Source organism: Peromyscus eremicus, chromosome 10, assembly GCF_949786415.1.
Source record: "Peromyscus eremicus chromosome 10, PerEre_H2_v1, whole genome shotgun sequence".
Classification (NCBI taxonomy): domain Eukaryota; kingdom Metazoa; phylum Chordata; class Mammalia; order Rodentia; family Cricetidae; genus Peromyscus; species Peromyscus eremicus.
The window spans coordinates 74,622,449-74,642,546 of record NC_081426.1 but is presented as its reverse complement, the minus strand read 5'-3'; the positions used below and the strand labels follow the sequence as shown (position 1 = coordinate 74,642,546).

Genomic DNA, 20,098 nt, shown 5'->3' with positions numbered 1-20,098 from the left:
TCAAAATGTCAGCTGCACTCAGCACAGGCACTGGTTATTTTTAAACTTGTTCGTTATCTGCTTCAGTCTCCAGGCAGTTTTTTAGGAGCTCATTGTGAATTATGATTTTTGTTCCTCCTAGGGAATATGGGTGCAAAAAAAAACTATGGTTGATATTATGGAGTATTTCTAGTATCATCAGAAGTGAATTTTGATATCTGTATTAGTTTACTTATTAAATAAAAATTGAAATTCTTTAGAAAAATAAGGAAACAGCTATGGGTAATTAGCATTGAATAAGTTTTCTTGTTAAATGAGATACTGTGATACACTATAAAAATTAAAATATTTGTTAGAATCTATGAGTAGCTATAAAATTATATATATATATATACATATATATATATATATATAGGACATGAAAGCAGAAGTAATACTGCAGGCACAAGTATTTACTGTGGTGGAGAAGGGCAAGAAAAAAGAAGGGAGTGGGTGTGGTAAGCCATTTGCTAAGCATATAATATATACTTGTCAGGAAACTTAAAAAAAATAGCTAACCTTTAAATAGTCTTATAATATGGTTTAAGTGCGTACCGTTATTCATGGGGCCAAGGTCACCTGATATGGCCGAAAGGAATTAAATCAAGCCCCTTGGAGGGGCCACAACACAACTGAGGCTGTGGTAATTTTATTGAGAGCAATCAGACCTTTTACACCTTTGTCTGAAACAGAATATAATGGGAATTTCCAGGATCAATACAGTTGTAGTTGCCAGGATACAGTGAAGTCTGAAAGTCATACAAGGTACAGAAGATTAATGTCTAAGACCAACTGTCCTGTCAAGGTTCTACGCTTTCTTGACTACTAAGGGAACATACAGAGAAACAAAGTGGCCTGAATGCTTCACTGCCTAGAGAAAGGCATTGGTCTCTCAGGAACTGGAAGGTACATTGTGTCCCAGGGGTCACAGATTCTAACCTGAAAAGACTGTGACTCATGCTTCTCAAGGCATCTAGGCCAAGCCAACTCTATATTTCCCTGCAATATGGCAAGGAGGCTTTTGAAAAGAAATTTAATTGTTTATTCATTTCTTCATTTTCCAGCTTGGCTTGCTTCTGCCATTGCATCCACTACATCCGACACCTTCTGGAAACTTTATTTGTCCATAAAGTTTCTTCAGGACACAGTCCTACGAAAAACTTGATAAAGGTGAGAATTAAGATATGTCATTTTTTTTTTAAAACTGGGAAAAATAATAGATAATACTACATTGCATCATTGTATTAGTTAGGGTTTCAATCCCTGTTGTGGGGGCGCTATGACCAAAAAAAACTCGGGGAGAAAAGAGTTTATTTCACATTGTATTAATAAGCCCATCACTGAGGGGAGCCCTGGTGACAGGAACTGGAACACGGAAGCCATGGAGGAGTGCTGCTCACTGTCTTATTGTTTTTCGTTTGTGCAGCCTGCTTTGTTATGCATCCAAGACCACCTGCACAGGAAAGTCACCACCCATAATGGCATGGGTCCCCCCACATCAGTCACTCATTAAGGAACTGTCACTCAGACATGCATTCAAATCCTATAGAGGCATTTTATCAGTTTACATTCCCTCTATGCAGAAACTCTGGCTTTTGCCCAGTTGAAAACAATCATCAACAAAACAGGAGCATCTTCTATAGGAAAATCACCTTTTCCTTAAAACCAGGTTTCTGTTCTTTAGTTGTGTCAGCATATAGCAGACATTTTTTGAGAGGTGTTTTCTTTTTCTTTATTAAGAAATTTTTTATTCATTTTACACACCAACCACAGATCCCCCTCTCTTCCTTCCTCTTGCTCCCCCTATTCAGCCTCTACCTCCAGCTCACCCTACCCCATTCCCTCCTCTGAAAGGGTAAAGGCTCCTATGGGAAGCCAGCAAAGCCTGGTACGTTCAGTTGAGGTAGGTCCAAGGCCCTCGTCCTACATCAAGGCTGTGTGAGGTGTCCCACTGTAGGAATTGGGCTCCAAAAAGCAAGCTCATGCACCAGGATGGACCCTAGTCCCACTGCCAGAGGCCCCACAAACAAACCAAGCCACACCCATATTCAGAGGCCTTAGTTCGATCCTATGCAGGCTCTACAGCTGTTGGTCTAAAGTTCATGAGTTCCCATGAGCTCTGATCAGCTGTCTCTGTGTGTTTCCCCATTGTGATCTTGACCACCTCACCCCCCTTGCTCATAGAATCCCTCTTCCCTCTCTTTGGCTGGATTCCTGGACTGTGGCCTGGTACTTGGCTACGGATCTCTGCATCTGCTTCTGTCAATTACTGGATGAAGGCTCCATGCTGACAGGGTATTCACCAATCTGGTTACCAAGGTAACCCAGCTCAGGCACCCTCTCCACTATTACTAGTAGTCTAAGCTGGGGTCATCCTTGTGAATTCCTGGGAACTTCCCCAGCACCAGGTTTTTCCTTATCGCCATGATGTCTCCCTCTATCAAGATATCTCTTTTTTTAAATAAATATTTTATTTTATAATTAATTTCATTTTACGTATCAGCCACGGATTCCCCTGTCCTCCCTTCTCCCACCCCCCAGCCTTCACTCCCAATCCACCCCCCAGTCCCACCTCCTCCAAGGCAAGGGCTCCCTTGGGGATTCAGCCCAGTCTGGTAGATTCAGTTGAGGCAGGTCTAGTCCCCTCCTCCCTGCACCAAGGCTGAGCAAAGTGTCTCAGCATAGGCCCTAGATTCCTAAAAGCCAGCTCATGCACCAAGGACAGGTCCCGGTCCAACTGCCTGGGGGCCTCCTAAACAGTTCAAGCTCATCAACTGTCTCACTTATCCAGAGGGCCTGATCCAGTTCCATGGGGACACCTCAGCTCTTGGTTCACAGTTCATGTGTTTCCGCTAGTTACTCTCCCACTCTGTCCCTGTTCCAGCTCAACCATCCTGTTCCCTTATGTTCTAGTCCCCCCATCCCATTTGAGCCTTAATCTTAGTTAATCTACAGAGAAAGGCTTTTTAGGAGCATACGTCTATCATGCATGAAAATGTCTTCATTGTGAGAATTAAATCAGATTCCTTAAATCCATTTGAAAAGGAAGAAACCCACATAGTAATTTATAGATATTATAGCTGCCAGAGTGATGCTAAAATCTGCCATGTGAAAACGGTGAAAATTGATAGATGTCCAAGGTCAAAAAACTATCAAGAAAATGGGAAAGTTTTCAAACACTGCATTGAAAGCAAGACATTAGGAAACATACACTTTACACTTTCAGTTCAAATTTAAATATAACATATCTTTCTACTGAAATTTTATTATGTTCTTACCCAAGATTCTCCTTTCATGACAGTGATTTTTAGAATGCATAGACAGCATCCTCTTTGAACCAAGTCTGACACTTGCTTTTACAATCAATCAACATACAATAGTGCTAAAATTAGGCTGATCATTGCTGTATTTAGTGTTATTACTTTGCTATAGATCATTTCTCTTAGTTCATTAATATCTTGATGAAAATCAATCATTCTTAATAAATAATTATACAATATAAATCTTTGAACTTTTTCTCAAATATTCATTAATATAAAACCAAAAACATGGAACTAAATTATGTGCTTACTCAGTGATACTAAAATATAACTTTACACAGTTCCTTATGATGGGAAGAAGCATTCCATGTATTAAGTTTAGACACTTTATAAAAATATGCTGTAATAGCCAGTAGTTCTGTGGGAGAGACAAGGTTCTGTGAGCTCCTCCCTGGTCTGTGGTGCTCTAATGAAAGGCTCTGTAGTGTTTTAAGCCCATTGTAGGCAGTCCATGAGCTGTGAGGACATTCCTGCATTGCCTGTACCACCAGCAGAAAACAGCATCACACAGACTTCCTACCTTTCAGTTCTTACATTCACAATGCCTCCAATTCAGTGATAGTCTCTAGGACTTAGAGGGCATTCTGTAAATATCTTGTTCAGAGATAAGCCAATCATGACTTTTTATTCTGTAGCATTTGTCTCAAGAGAAGTTTCTCTAAGTAAGGGCATAGCATTTGTCTGAGAATAGAAACATAAATATTTAGAAATCAGCATTGCTCCATGTCTATTTAGCTAAAAAGTACATTAAATTCGCCTGGAGAGCTTAAGACTTCCTCGGGTGCCAATTTTGGACCAGGTATACAGTACCAGGCATGAATTCCTATGACTGTTGATTGAGTCTGGGGGAAGGCAGTCATTTTCTTCAGTTTTGTGCCCACAGAGGAGACCATCATTGTGACACTGATGATCCTGATTAATCTCAGTGACTCTCCAAAAAGAAACAAACAAACAAAAAATCAGATGTAGATATGGGAAGGGAAGGGGACTTGTATGCAAAATAGTATGTAAAGGCTTGTGAGTGAGAGATTAAGAGGATGAGGTGTTAAAGTAAGCAGACATATTTTATATAGGTAGGAAATTGTCAAAGAACTAAGTCAACGAAAGACATTTTAAAAGGCTAAAGTGTGCATGTAAATGTAAGGGTATGTTAAAATAATGTACTATATATTGTATCATTTCTATAACTTTTATTTTGTCTTGCTTTATTTGTAGGGATGTGCATTTTACTGGGGATTCACTTCTTGGATTGCATATTATATTAATCACCCAAGATATACACCACCTTGTACGTACAATTTCTTCTTAACTAACCCCTTGCTAAATTATTAAGATTCGTGTTCAGCTTTTAAATCCATAAAAATTGAACATCTTATACTTAACAGAAAAATTAATGAAAATATGAATTTTCAATTTATTTCATATCATAATTCATTAAATTTCCATGTAGACTTGAAAGACTAAATTTGGCTGACATGGATATTTTCTCTCTCTCAAAGAACTCTTTAATTGCTTCAAAAATAGACGTAGTGAAGTGATAAAAGCAAAAGTTAAAAAGAAAATATAACCACTGAGTTATTATGTATGCTAAGAAAGGAAGAATCAGTATTCCTCAAGACTGAATCCCCTAATAGTCCCCAAATGGTCAGCCTTATACAAATTTGCACACAAGTAGCACCAAATGAACTCTAGGCTATATGTATATGTAAACATTATATACATACACACATATATAGTATAACATATTTATTGTTATATAATATATAAATATATATGAAGAGACACCATGACCACAACAACTCTTATAAAGGACAACATTTAGTTGGATGGCTTACAATTCAGAGGCTCTGTCCATTATCATCATGATGAGACATGGCACCATGCATGCAGACATGGTGCTGGAGAAGTAGCTGACAGTTCTAAGTCTTGCATAGGCAACCGGAAGTGGTCTGAGACACTGGGTGTAGTTTGAGCATTTATGAGACCCCAAAGCACACTTCCACAGTGACATACTCTCTCTAACAAGGCCACATCCACTCTAATAAAGCCACACTTCCTAATAGTGCCACTCCCTTTGGAGACCATTTTCTTATAAACCACCACATTTTACTCCCTGGACCTCAAAGACTTGTAGCTATATTATAATGCAAAAATGCATTTAGTCAAACATCAGAAGTGCTCATAGTCTATCACAGACTCAACAACATTTCAAAGTCCAAAGTCCAAAGACTGTTCTGAGATTCATGCAATCTTTTAAATGTAATTACCTATAAAATCAAAAGCAAAATCCCCTGACATGTGCATGGTCTCAGCTGCTTTCTTTAGTCACAGATGAATAGTTTATAACGTCCCCATTTTTTTTTCTTATCCTTAAAGCCAGCACCATGTGGCCTAAGCTGCCGAGTTCTGGTGCTTGCTGGTGTTGGAACATGGTCCACTTTTTCAGTTGCATCTTCACCAGCTTTCAGTTTTCCACAGCTTCCTTTACATACTAAGCTTGGCTGTCCTTGAACTTACTCTGTTGACCAGTCTGGCCTCAAATTCAGCCTCCGCTTTTGGAGTGCTGGAGTTAAAGGTGTGCACAACCACACCTGGCTCTAAGCTTTACATGAACTCCTTTTTACAAGTTGGAAACTTAGCTTGGTGGGATCTTGCCTTGAAATCACCACTCCCTTTATTCCATTTCTTAATCTGTTTATCACTTTGAACACAGGACTTAGCTCCATTCCACTTCCTGGTGCTCTTTTTCTCCTAAGATTTTACACTTTGTAATTTACCCTGCTCAGCTTGCTCCTTTTCTTTATAAATCTTCAATAGACTTACCACTAATAATAACACTACAGAGTCTATTTTAGACTCTTTTGAAATTTCCTCTGCCAACTTATTTAATCCAAAACGCTTCACTTTAGCTTTAGGCAGATTCTTCAGACAAGGACAAAAGGCAGCTGCTTTCTTCACCGAAGTATCACAAGAATAATCTTTAGGCAACATACTAAAATTCTTCTCTTCTGAAACTTCTTGAGCCAGCCCCCAACAGTTCAAATCATTCTCAGTACCATTGTCTTCCATGGCCCTACTAGTGCAGACCATTCAGTAGTGCTTAAAGCATTCCATTGCTTTGCTAAACCAAGGACCAAATTCCACATTCCTCCAAATGAAAACATGATCAGGCCTATTACAGCAATACTCATGTTCCAAGTACCAACTTCTGTCTTATTCAGGGTTTCTATTGCTGTGAAAAGACACCATGACCATGGAAACTCTTATAAAGGACAATATTTAATTGATTGGCTTACAGTTCAGAGGTTCAGTCCACTAGCATCATGGTGGGACATGGCAGCACTCAGGCAGACATGGTGCTGGAGAGTTAGCTGAGAGTTCTGCATCTTGCACAGGCAACAGGATGTGTTCTGAGACACTGGGTGCGGCTTGAACATACATGAGACCTCAGAGCACACCTCCACAGTGACACACTTCCTCAAACAATTCCACAGCTCCTAATAATGCCACTACTGCCACTCCCTTTGAGGGCCATTTTCTTTCAAACCACCACATATATATGCTTGTGCGTGTGTGTGTGTATACATATACATATATATATATATTCATATATATTCATATAAATACATGTATATGACCTCCATATTCACAAAATAGATGAGTACACACCCTTCTGCAAATAAATATATTTAAAATATAATGAAAATTGTAAAAGCCATGTCTTTTCCACTTGTTCTTATGATAAATATGAAGCATTTACAACAGTACCGAATACAAAGCACACTCAAAATTTATACAATTAAAAAATAAATGTGAGAGGTACAAGATAAAAGAAATATGATTGTTTTCATTACATTGTTAAATAAGAAAAATGAAATTGCAAGATTTTGCTGTTTGCTGGGCCATGTTATACTTGTATTGAAAATGAGAACTAAGCAAGAGGTAATCTATTTACAAAGAGCTTAGAAATACCTATTAATTTTATGTTATTTCATTCATTTTCTAAATACTATTAGAATACAAGAAGAAAAGTACATGAGTAAACAAAAATATTTTAAATATTTTACAGATCAATTGTATAGTATTAAAAAATCAAATGCATATATTAATCTTTTTAATTAGAGGACTGGACTGTTGGATACTGAAATGATGTCTGATTAATGTCTTCAGGAAAAAGATCCGATAGAAGGGCTTGCTAACATTGCATCTGCTTTACCTTTACAGCATTTGGAAACAGACAAATAACAATATCTGCTATCAGCTTTCTGGTATGTATTATAGAGTATTTGTTCTTGATATTCTAAATTTTGTATGAAATAGGAATATGAAAATGCATCATATTGACAAGAATTTGAGTGTAGAAAATATGTGTAACTATATAGAAAGTATCTATTTCATAATACATATATATATATATTGCATATATACAAATAAAGTAGAACAAAACAAACAACTTTATATAATTTACTCATTAGTTGTTAAATATTCCTTCCTATAAAAATTCTGCAGTCAGATAACCAGAATTTTTTTAAATACAGTAAATAGTAAAAAATTAGGATCTACACATTTATGAAATAAAAAACCTCTAAGAGCAAACATCTTCATAATTCTAACACATAAATATTTTAAAAAATCATTAAGCAATCTATTTATTGATTCAGTATAAAGAAAAAATTTACATCTGTTTGATTTAATTAGTGGTACTGAGCATTAAACTAGGGATGGGTCCTTTCTAAATTGTTCTCACAATCCTTTTCTTCCGCATCATGCCATGTAAGCAAACATGCTTATTCACTGAATTATATACAAGTTGATATGAGCATGTAAAATTCTTTCTTCTTTTAATAAATCAGTCCAGTAAACAAAGTATTTTTATGCTTATATTAGCTTTACCATTGTGACAAACAATATTAGGTTGTATCTTATAAGTGACTACATTTGCACGTAGTAAGATATCTATATTTAGTCTATAAATATTACATATTGTTTATTTTTACTATTAATTAAAATGTTGAAGTACATTAAACATTTAACTTTATTCTTTTCCACTGTCCAGGCAGAATAACAGAATAACTTTTTAGCTTCATTTTATTTGTAATGATTTTATGACTGTGAACTACTCAGAAAATTTTGGCAGAGGGAGTGTTTGGCTCACACACACACACACACACACACACACACACACACACACACACACAAAACAATCTATTTCAATTGTTACTTAACTTTGGGCTCTGTTGTTGTCTTTGTTGTGCGCCTTTTGTTGTGGCTCTGCTTTTTCTCCTTCCTTGCACTGCATTCTGTTGCTGTTTATAACATGTTTACAATCTCATTTTGGTATGATTCACACTCCTCCATGTGCTGCTGTTGATTTACTCTGTTTTCTCCAATGTACTGGAGACACTGATTTCCCCTCCTCCATCGCATATGAAAGGCACATGTAAAAATAAAAAAGTTAGAGATTTTCCAAGAATTTTTATCACAACCATCTTAGAGTCAATACATAATAAGACACAAGCAAAATTCTAACAACTTGAAACATGCGACTGATTTGTTGTTCTGTTCATTTGTACACCAATGATTCGTGTTTTCATATAAACTTATCAATGTTATTTACCATACAATCCTGGGAAAAATTAGGAATGTCCAGGAAGCTGATGCACATTCATGCAATACTTGCAGCAGTAATAGAATCCACTACAAATGTGGTAGAGAGAAGCATGGTGACTGTAATTTCACATTTTTGAGCATGTGTCAATTATTTTTTATTTTAATTTATAAAGGTTTAATGAATTTGTGATTACTCAGATCTTTAGGTTTAAAGACATGTGTTAAGATGGATTTCCAACAGAAAAGAATACCTTTGATTTTAAGCAGAGATAATATTAGAGACATTTTATAATCTTTCTTAAAGTGAAAACAATGAATGTGATTTTACTAGCAGGAAATCAAATTGCAAATAAGACATATGTCTTCATTGAACCTCTTGCAAGCAATAGTTATGGGGAACAGAAAAAACCATAACTGATGGCCTAAGGGATTCTTAATAATTATCCATGCTTGCCATATGGATTTAAATTTTGCAAACATTTGTTACTCAGATACAATTTAGGTAATAGATAATATTACAGAATATAACTTTTAAAGATTTGTTCAGGCTTGAATATATCATGTAAATCCAGAAGATCTACATATATTACAAATATAATGAGATAATTTAAAGATGATTTAGTCATTTATAAATGAATAAACAAGTGTAAGATTAATTCATTTTAGTATGAATGCTATATGTGTATTTCATTTGTGAAGAAATTACAACTCCTTTTAAGTTCAGATTATTGTAAATTTTCTTTCATTAAACTAACAGAACTTAGTGCAGTCAGTTATTAAACACAGCAATCAATAGGGAAATAATGATAAGTATTCAATAATGTATATTTCAATCATAAATATATACCTCAATTGCAGGGGCTAAATTTTTCTCATAAAATTTTATTTGCAAACCTTTATTTTTTGTTACTTTAGATACTGTTGAATCTAAAAATGATAACATTCATTTAAGTTGATCTTTGCTTCTGTTCTTTAGTAGAATAGACCTTTACCTGGTAAAACAATATTCAGACTATATTGCAGTTGAACAATTTTTTTCAATTAGATATATTTAATACTTGTCTCACAGAAATAGAGAAGTAAGAAGAGAGATGTAGCTTGGAAAGGAATATAAACTTGGCCTTGTGTGTGTTGAGCCTTAAGTAACAGGGATGGAGAGGGAAGTACAACCCTGTTATCAATCATAATGTCAATATCTGATGCTCAAGATATCTGATATGCAACACCAAAAGGGAGTGTGACCCACGGACTGAGAACAACTGATTTAAATTAAAATCAGTAACTATTATGTGAACATAAAACTTGTATTTCTTTTTAAGCTACATAATATCAAAGCCAATGAAGAAAAAGTCTACAAGTATGCTTGGGGTCATCACTTTTACCACAGTCAGAACATGTTAACTTTCATCTGCTTTCTCAAAACTCAATGTGTGGTATTCAGAGTGCACAAAATAATTTGTGAAAACTCCATGGATTTACAAACAAGGTGATATATTGTAAAAACTGTGGTAATGAGATAGATTATAGAAGTAAAAATGAAAATTTTAAATCATTCAAAAAGTTCCAAAATGCAGTGATCTTATAATTTTTTGACCAAATTTTTATCTCCAGTAATCCAAGCAAATAAAACAAATTTATACAAACAATTTAATAAGGTTTAATTTTAAGCCGGATGGTGGTGACACATGCATTTAATCCCTGCATTCAGAAGGCAGAGCTAGGGGATCTCTGTGAATTCGAGGCCAGCCTGTCTACAGAGCAAGATTCAGGATGGGCACCAAAACTACACAGAGAAACCTTGTCTTGAAAAAAAAAAACCAATAAAAAAAGGTTTAATTTGTATCATGAAAATTAAAAACTATATGAAATTTATTTAAAATCATTGTAGAATATTTACTTTTTTCAAAAGTAAAAAAAAATTGGACAATTACTAAAAAAACAAATCACTTTTAAAATAAATTTTTATTAAAACAATGCATATTAATGGATTATTTATAAACTGAAATATGTACTAAAAGTTTTGAAAAATAAAAATAAAAACAGTTAAAAAATAAAAAATAAAAATATAGACAAACAAGGAATTTTAAGTATATAATTTTAGGAGTATATCAATCTAAGTTATCATAAAAATTATTTGTGACTATTGAAATAGTATTGTATTGCCCTTATCTATTAAACAGCAATTTATTTCAAAGGAACATATAGGCAATAACATCTAAAGTTGAAGCTAAATCCTCCAAATCAGCATAATTAACAAATTTCAAACTTAAAATATTCTATAATCATATATAGCAGAAAGTGTTCCAGTAATTTGAATACTATAATAAAAATAAATAAAACTGCAGTTATTTTTGCTATCCTTATTTTTTATGAAGAAAATACATCTGAATTTGAAAAAACTTGGTTAACCTTTGAAAATCATTAGTAGATTTAATATTTCAATTTAATTAGTACAATGGCTGTCTATCCTATTTCCCAGTGTCAATATTAGACATAATATACTTTACATGATCATTAATTAATAATCATACTAAGCAATAGTAATCAGAATGTGAGGGCAGTTCAAATGACAAGGCAGAATATTGTGATTCCTATAAAGTCTCCAGAGATTACACTGGGAAGGTGAGTGTTTTACATGAAAGATGGAATTAATATTACTAAAAAAGGTTGAAAGACTTGACTCTTCATTGACTCCAAGTCTTGTCTTAAGAGTTTTTGGATTTTTGTTTTTACAAATAAAATTATCTTCAGAAAATAAAGAAATTACTTGACATGACTTGTTTATAAGAAAGAGCATTCATTATATAATATAAAAATAAGTTATTTCTAGTCATTCTCATTTTCATTTGTTTGGAGTCTAGGCATAATACTGAGCAGCAATTAAAGAGTGTCTCCACTACAGCATTTCTGTATTATATGATATTTCTTTTCTATTTCATATTCATCCATATAGTAACTGAATATAGTAACAAAATATTATTAAACAATTAATATTATCACATTATTAAGTTTAATAATGAACCTACTATTAAGTTACAAATGGCTGAACTACCTAATGAGGATTTTATCAACTCACAAAATAATAATTAAATTTTCTTTAAAATTAATTCAAATGTAAACTCCATTAAAATTTCCACTTATTTTCCATAATAGTCATACTGACTTCATTTGTAGAGTATACCATTTTATTATCCAAGACAATTTAAATTCTAATAATGTAAAATCACACCTAATGATGGTCTTCAAGACACTGTCACCACTACTACAATGTGGATCGAACTGGTTTGCCTTTGGTGATGCTACTCTCTTTACCAATTCCATCCTTTATCTTTGCTTTTACCCTTAATCTTTAGCTACATTATCTGCTACTTACCTAGCCAAACTACTCATCATTTTCTTGATTCTATTTCATTTGCTGTGTTTTAAATCACTGTAAACCTGACTAATAAAAATGAGGAATTAACATGCCACAGCCTGGGTACTATGCTGTATTGTAATTAGCTCACAAACTGAGCTGAAACAGAGCATCGAACTGTGATTCTTGCATTAAAACTGTTGCTCTTGTATTAATGAACTGAGAGTGCATACTGTTATGAAGTCTTTCTTTAACAACGTGTACAATAACTTCATGATTAAAAAAAAAAAAACTACCCAGAAAACATGATGAAAAGCAGATAGCACTGACGAATTAATACAGACATTTGAACCTGCTTATTAACATAGTGAAGACCATCTTCAGAATTTCTATCTAGCTGTAACTAAATATTGGTGGCTAGATATAAGCCAACAATATAAACTTCTAATGTTGTTGCAAAATTCCCTCTTGTTAATTGAAAATCTGTATTATATTTGCAGATTTGTGAAGCTGGAAATCATTTCATCAATACAGTGTTGGCTCATCCCAGTCACACAGGTTAGTTCTTTTATATTCATCCTGCTCTTCCAAGTTTTTTCATACTTAATACATCTACACACACTGCAGACCTAGAAACATGTCAGATAGGCGGCAAACTGATGTAATCCTACTGACAAAGGTTAGGAGAGAAGATGAGGATGATCTTTCAAAAATCAATTTTATCATTTGAATTTTTTGTACTTGAATACCATGTAACTTTTTTATATCTTCCTCCATTCCTACCTTCTGACTACTCCCAGGACCTCACATCTTATCTCCCTCCTGTAGCTAGAGTTTTCCTGACTGGCCCACAGTCAGGACAAATCTCTGACACCCGCCAGTCCCACAGCCACTCAGACCCAACCAAATAAACACAGAGACTTATATTGGTTACAAACTGTATGGCCGTGGCAGGCTTCTTGCTAACTGTTCTTACAGCTTAAATTAATCCATTTCTATAAATCTATACCTTGCCACATGGCTTGTGGCTTACCGGGATCTTCACATGCGGCTTGTCATGGTGGCGGCTGGCAGTGTCTCTCCCTCAGCCTTCCACTTCCCAGAATTATTCTCCTTGTCCCGCCTATACTTCTTGCCTAGCCACTGGCCAATCAGTGATTTATTTACTGACCAATCAGCAGCACACTTGACATACAGACCATCCCACAGCACTTCCCCTTTTCTTTTCTTAAAAAGGAAGGTTTTAACCTTTGCATATCTCCAAAGTCATCTTGGTATATTTGGGAATTTGGGCGTAGCTTCTCTTACTACTTCCTGCTGGAGGGAGGCGCTGTATCTTATGGGGAAACAAAGAAAATTTTAGAATTATGGAATAGTCAATGAGGCTGTATTGTCTGAGCCAGATGCCTTCAAACCGTTCTGAATGTTGGATTGTCTGGGCCATGGTGTCATCGGAGACCTTTCAGGGGGTCTTAGCTGGTCAAACCTGATGTATCTTAATCTGGAACAAATCCATAGCCTCTGGCTTTCTGTGGAAACAAAAGCAGAGCCTCCTTTCCAAAGCGACATATCTTTACATCCAAATTTTGAAGTCAAGGTACCTTTAAAATATACATTTTGGCATAACTCAACAGCTTTTGTAATCAAATGTTTTTCTTCAGGTACAAATATCAAAGAGAATATAATCCAGATTCTCTGTGTGGTACCCATCTTTATGTGGCTTATTTTTTTATATTAGCTTGAGCCTGTTGTTTTAAACTGCAGCCTTCTAAGCCTGAAACGGCGCTGGCGCTATGGCTGTTGGCTCCGCCCACTTCAGCTTCCCAACATGGTGGTGGTACGTTTTCCTCCAGCTCTGGGAGCCATCAACTCTCAGAAATAGTGGGTCTATGCTTCTATCAAAGCAGCGTGTAGCCCAGTAACCTCTTTTTTTTTTTGTACTAGCAAAGGCTAAATCCACCACACAGCTTAATGTGCCACTTGCAGAGGCCTCATTCCCGCCATACTGCAGGTCCAGCATGCATGCCAGGAACCCGCCATAGTAGCTCAAACATGCAGGCTGCCGCTAGCTTGAAAGAGACAACTAGGAGCTGTTTTTAGCTCCGTTTTAGAATCTTTTTACTCAGGTTTTAGGTGGAAACTCTTGCCCCACGTTGGGCGCCATTTGTAGCTAGAGTTTTCCTGACTGGCCCACAGTCAGGACAAATCTCTGACACCCGCCAGTCCCACAGCCACTCAGACCCAACCAAATAAACACAGAGACTTACATTGGTTACAAACTGTATGGCCATGGCAGGCTTCTTGCTAACTGTTCTTACAGCTTAAATTAATCCATTTCTATAAATCTATACCTTGCCACATGGCTTGTGGCTTACCGGGATCTTCACATGCGGCTTGTCATGGTGGCGGCTGGCAGTGTCTCTCCCTCAGCCTTCCACTTCCCAGAATTATTCTCCTTGTCCCGCCTATACTTCCTGCCTAGCCAATGGCCAATCAGTGATTTATTTACTGACCAATCAGCAACACACTTGACATACAGACCATCCCACAGCACCCTCCCAACTTCACATCTTTCTTTTACAAATTTTACTCTGTTTATTTCTTCTAGGGTAGGGGCCTATAGATTGCAGTATAGAAAGTGGATGCTGAAGTTTAGTAAGGATGATTGGGCTACTTCTGCAGTCTCAAGGATTTCAAGGAAATGTAGATAGTGGAAAATGTTTAGATATTGCCTTGGCTTGGCTATCTCTGCTTACAATGGACCTGTGTGGTCTTAGTGACTTATTGTTCTTCATATATAATGCTGGTCTGAGTTTGGACTTTAGCTGCCTTATCATGGTATATGATAAGGACTCATTACATGTTCTCATGTGACATTTCCTAGAAGACATGATAGATATTTGTTCATCCCAGATGAATCCAATGTATAATTTCACCCAAGTCTGTCTTGGGAAAGCCATGAATTTATTGGAGCAACAAGCAGACACATGAGCAAGGGGTTGTTAAAGGAACATGTGTGACTCACAGCAGACAAATTGATGAAAAGCCCACTCCAGAATATATGAACACACAAAACTTGCAATTCTCGATATCCTTGCAAAATTTGAAGAGTCTTCTCTCACCAGAAAATGTTCACTGTTTCTGTTATGTTCTGGAGGGGCCTCAGGAGATTGAATACTTCTTGAGTCTTATGAACATCCTTCTGTCTCTAACAAGGACAATTTCAATACAGAGGCAATCACTACACTACACATGCTAACAAGGAGGCCTTAGTAGCATTTATATTTTACGTTTAATTTGAATTTATCACTTGCAGTTTTAACTAAGTTTAAACTATATTGAGTATATTTACTAAAATTCCACTTAATTCTTTTCCTTATATTGAACATGCCAAAGCACCCTTTCCATCACTATTGAATACCAGCATATCAGTAGTGAATAGTTACACATTTATATTGCGTCCTTATACCAGCAACAATTTATTCTGCATTATCTATCTACATATAATACCGTGCTTACTGTAGCCTCTTCAGAAAGTTTCTCAACTCTAAAAGACCATATTAATATCTGATTTGTTAGAAAATCCTGATGAAAAATCATTCATGGTATATTTCCTGGGATGCAGATGCTGATAAGGAGATGGTTGTTTATATATTTTTTTCAGGATGTCAATAAATATAGTCCTGAAAAGTTATGAATTTAAAAATCTAATCAAAGACAATATAAAAACTAGACATAACCTTGTTTTTGGTCTGTTTTTTGAATCAAGAAAATATTTTAATATTCAAATAGTAAAAACAAATGTGGGCTTGTGAACACATTAATATTCAATGCCTAGGAGCTAAACATTCATTATCTAGAGGCTTGTCTCAGATGATCTCTTGTGTATCTCTAGCCTCTCTGACTGAATTAGCTTCCAAAAAACTTTTTTGACTACTCTATGGATTTTACATGACATGTTTACATAAATGTTCTTAGACAGAGATTCTCAATTTTCATGATGCTGGAGCCCTTATTACAGTTCCTCATTTGTGGTGACCCCCAACCATAAAATTATTTTTGTTGTTACTTCAAAACTGTAATTTTGCCACTCTTATGAATCATAATGTAAACATGGGTTTTCTGATGGTCTTAGGTGACTCCTGTGAAGGATCATTCAATCACCTAAGGGGTCACCACCCACTGGTTGAGAACTGCTATTCTAAGAGAACTAGCAACATGTGCTCATCTTTGTCATAAAGTGAGCAATAATGATATCTGCACATTATTCATATATTTTAACTTGATATTTCAACCACAGTTATATTTTTGAACACAGCACATTGACATTCCATTATGACTTTATAATTATAATTAAATGTGATTAGCTGATTTGTTACCTAATTAAATTTTGCTATGGAGAATAAAATTATAATTTTGTAATTCATATTTTCTTTTACAAGTGTCACAGTTCAAAGTTCAAATTGAAATCATTATAAATTTTTTTTGCCAAAATGTTCCCTGAAAAAAATTTACTGGGAGAAAATTTAGAAAATCAAGTAATGGTGTGCTAAATACAATGGAAGCTCTAAATAACATTTTTGATTGATTAGCCAAAATAACTTGTGTGGTATTTCTGAATATTGACTATACTGATTGAAGATAACTCTCAAGAAATTTTCAGACTCATTTCATATAAATGACATCCTTATACAATTCCCTTTGGATTTTCACTAATTTGGTAGTGAGTTTTGAGGTATATATAATCTCAAACAATTATTTTTTGACACTAAGAGAGAGTGTAAAAAGCCATGGAATTAGCAAAGCTTTTTTAATATATAATTTAGGAATAGAACTCTGCTGCAGGTATTATGTTATACAGAGTAATTACTATGCATCATTTAATTCTTTAAATAATTGTTAATACTTTGCACCTCACAATTTTAAAGCAACATAGTTGTAGAAGTGTTAAAAAATGAGAGCTGTTCCCTCTGAGTCAAAATGTCACAACATTTGAAACTATGACTCTTCTGGGATATTTATGAAATAAATTGCTATGAATAGATGACATTTCATGTGTTATGTGATTGTACTCATTTGATATTTGGAATTTGATATTACTTAAAAGTGTACTGTATCATTTGCAGCAACTTATATCGTAATTGACATTTTTCCCATCTTTCTTAAAAGGGAGCAATGCCTGTTTTCCAAGTGCAAATTATAACCCCTTTACATGGTTATTTTTCCTGGTTTCCTGTCCCAACTACACATATGAGGTATGGTGTTTACATAAGCAAATGACTGAACTGCATTCTATATATACTGAACCCACAACTACATGCTTTAAATATATTATGCACAATCTGCAGATAGATTTTTCTAAAAATATTGACAGGTATATTAATATTTTACATAAATATATGCACACTTAAGGAATTTTTAAGCTTTATATAACATAGCATGAGATATATTAGAATTTTGAGTATAGTAAAGATTTTAAAACAACGCTCTTTTATGTTATGAAAGTCATGATTATTTGTGACCCTTTGTGGCTTTCACATGTAAAAGTTATGTTAAATTTCTTTGTAGTCATAACTTTGCAATGTTTTGACCTTTTAAATGACTTATTTGAGACCACAAGTGATTAAATATCTGGATGAACCACAGGTGTATGCTAACTTTGGGATTTTATATTAACAGATTGGATCCTGGATTAGTTTCACAGTCATGACACAAACACTTCCAGGTAATTTTTTATTTATTGACAATTAATCAACATGAGAACATCTGTAGGAGAAATAACTTCTGAGAATGAATTACTCTCCTACTAATGTAGAAGTGTTTGCAATGATATATTACATACACATTTTTATTTTGGTAGTGATTATTTTAGTATTAAAATATTGAAACATTATCTTCTATTTGTACCTATATAACTGAAATTTAATTCAAGGTAAGAAATACAATGGAAGTATATTACCGAGTATGTACTTCACTTAAAGCTACCTCTTGTGTGTATATTATACATCTGTTAAAGGTGGGCTGGGGAATGATGAATGCAAAATTTTGAAAACTTGATATTTTAAAGTAAAGAGGAAAATTGGATCACCCTAGTGTTATATTTAAAGAAATATATGTGATACCCATGTCATTGATTGTTGCATTTATCAGTTATGAATTATCATTAACTTAGTATATATATATATATATATATATATAAATACAATGTATGTAAATAGTTTATATATGTGTGTATATATATGTATATATATGTTTATTGAAAACATAATTTCTTTTGGAAACTTTTTGAGAAGAAAATATATAAGGAGTTTTTATAGATTATTTTGGTTTATTTATCCTTCAAATAATTTTATTGCATATATTATTCTAAGCAACATTCAGAAGGAACTTAGGAATAGGAAATGATACAGCATTTGGAAAATTGTATCACGAATCTTAAAAGGTCTTATTAATAAAAACAAACCTGGAGCCAGGTATTGGGGTGAATGCTTGAAGATCAGAGAAGCAGAACAAGCCACAGCCATATCACCTTGCCAATTCCTCAGCTGGTCCTGTTTCCTCAGACTGGAAGCCTCTGAGTTCTCATTCAGAATTAATTTCAGCTGAACTGTTGCTCAAAAGCTTAAAAGCTTAACCAGGCCTAGTTCCTGGTTTTCACGCCTTACATATCTTTCTGCTTTCTACCATCACTTCCTGGGATTAAAGGCGTGAGTCACCATGCCTGGCTGTTTCCAGTGTGGCCTTGAACTTACAGAGATCCGGATGGATCTCTGCCTTCGGAATGCTGGGATTAAAGGTGTGTATGCCACCATTTTCTGGCCTCTGTATCTAGTGGCTGTTCTGTTCTCTGACCTCAAATAAATTTATTAGGGTGCACAATATTTTGGGGAACACAATATCACCACAGAAAATATTTTCTATTATTAATTATTTTTATTGTTTTTAAGTGTAACTCATTGTTTCCATTACAGGAATATAACAATGTTATTTTTTTTCTTTCAGTTGGTATTTTTACAATTTTAATGAGCATCCAGATGTCTATGTGGGCACGAAAGAAGCATAAGATATATCAGAAGAAATTCAACTCATATGTGCATAGGAAATCAGCAATAATTCCATTCATATTATAAGAAAATGTAGCTATTCTCATCTGAGCAAGAAAGGCAACATAGGAATTCAATAATAAAGACTTAGAAAAAGATGACCAGCTATTATGATACAACCATTGATTGCAACAATATTTTTAATAAAAGAAAATAGTGATGAAATTTAGCTAAATTTACATTATGAGCTAGAGGTAATCAACAGGAGGAATTAAACTAGGCATAATGAGTCATGCTGAATAAAAGCACACTTAAACTTGAACCAGGAGGTCTGCCATGAGTGTGAAATCATATTAGATTATGATGGAGAGCCCATCTTACACTTAAAAATGAGAGGACTAAAAGCAGAAGTTATCAATATAAAGATTAAAAATAGCATTGAATTATTTGCAAGAGCTTGATTCTAAAATAAATAGTCATATTGCATGAATATTTCATAGCACTATTTCATAAGGTAATTGAATTATCTGATTTCTGGTCTAGTGAGCTGGCTCAGTGCTTAAGAGCTTTTTTTTTTCTTTCTTCTGAGAACTTTCCATATTGTATTTAAGCCTTAGAAACCTGCTTCATTATTCCCTTGGACTTTGTTGCATTTTTTTTTTTTGGTTGGTATTTTTCTAGTTTTACATTGATATACAATTAAACATTTTAATAGGTGATTATAATTGTTACTTGAAAAATGTCATCTTTAA

The 20,098-nt window shown here is 34.6% G+C and overlaps 1 protein-coding gene across 1 annotated transcript in view; it reads left to right on the top strand.

Annotated features, from left to right (window-relative positions):
* Window positions 1-19,788, top strand: part of Tecrl (trans-2,3-enoyl-CoA reductase like) — a 63,682-nt gene extending 43,894 nt beyond the window's left edge. Inside the window, exons 6-12 of the mRNA XM_059275127.1 lie at window positions 1,083-1,188; window positions 4,554-4,626; window positions 7,563-7,606; window positions 12,804-12,861; window positions 17,473-17,558; window positions 17,983-18,028; window positions 19,306-19,788. Coding sequence (XP_059131110.1) covers window positions 1,083-1,188; window positions 4,554-4,626; window positions 7,563-7,606; window positions 12,804-12,861; window positions 17,473-17,558; window positions 17,983-18,028; window positions 19,306-19,433 — 541 coding nt within the window. The 3' untranslated portion in view covers window positions 19,434-19,788. The remainder of the gene's footprint in view (window positions 1-1,082; window positions 1,189-4,553; window positions 4,627-7,562; window positions 7,607-12,803; window positions 12,862-17,472; window positions 17,559-17,982; window positions 18,029-19,305) is intronic.
* The last annotated feature ends 310 nt before the right edge of the window (window positions 19,789-20,098 follow it).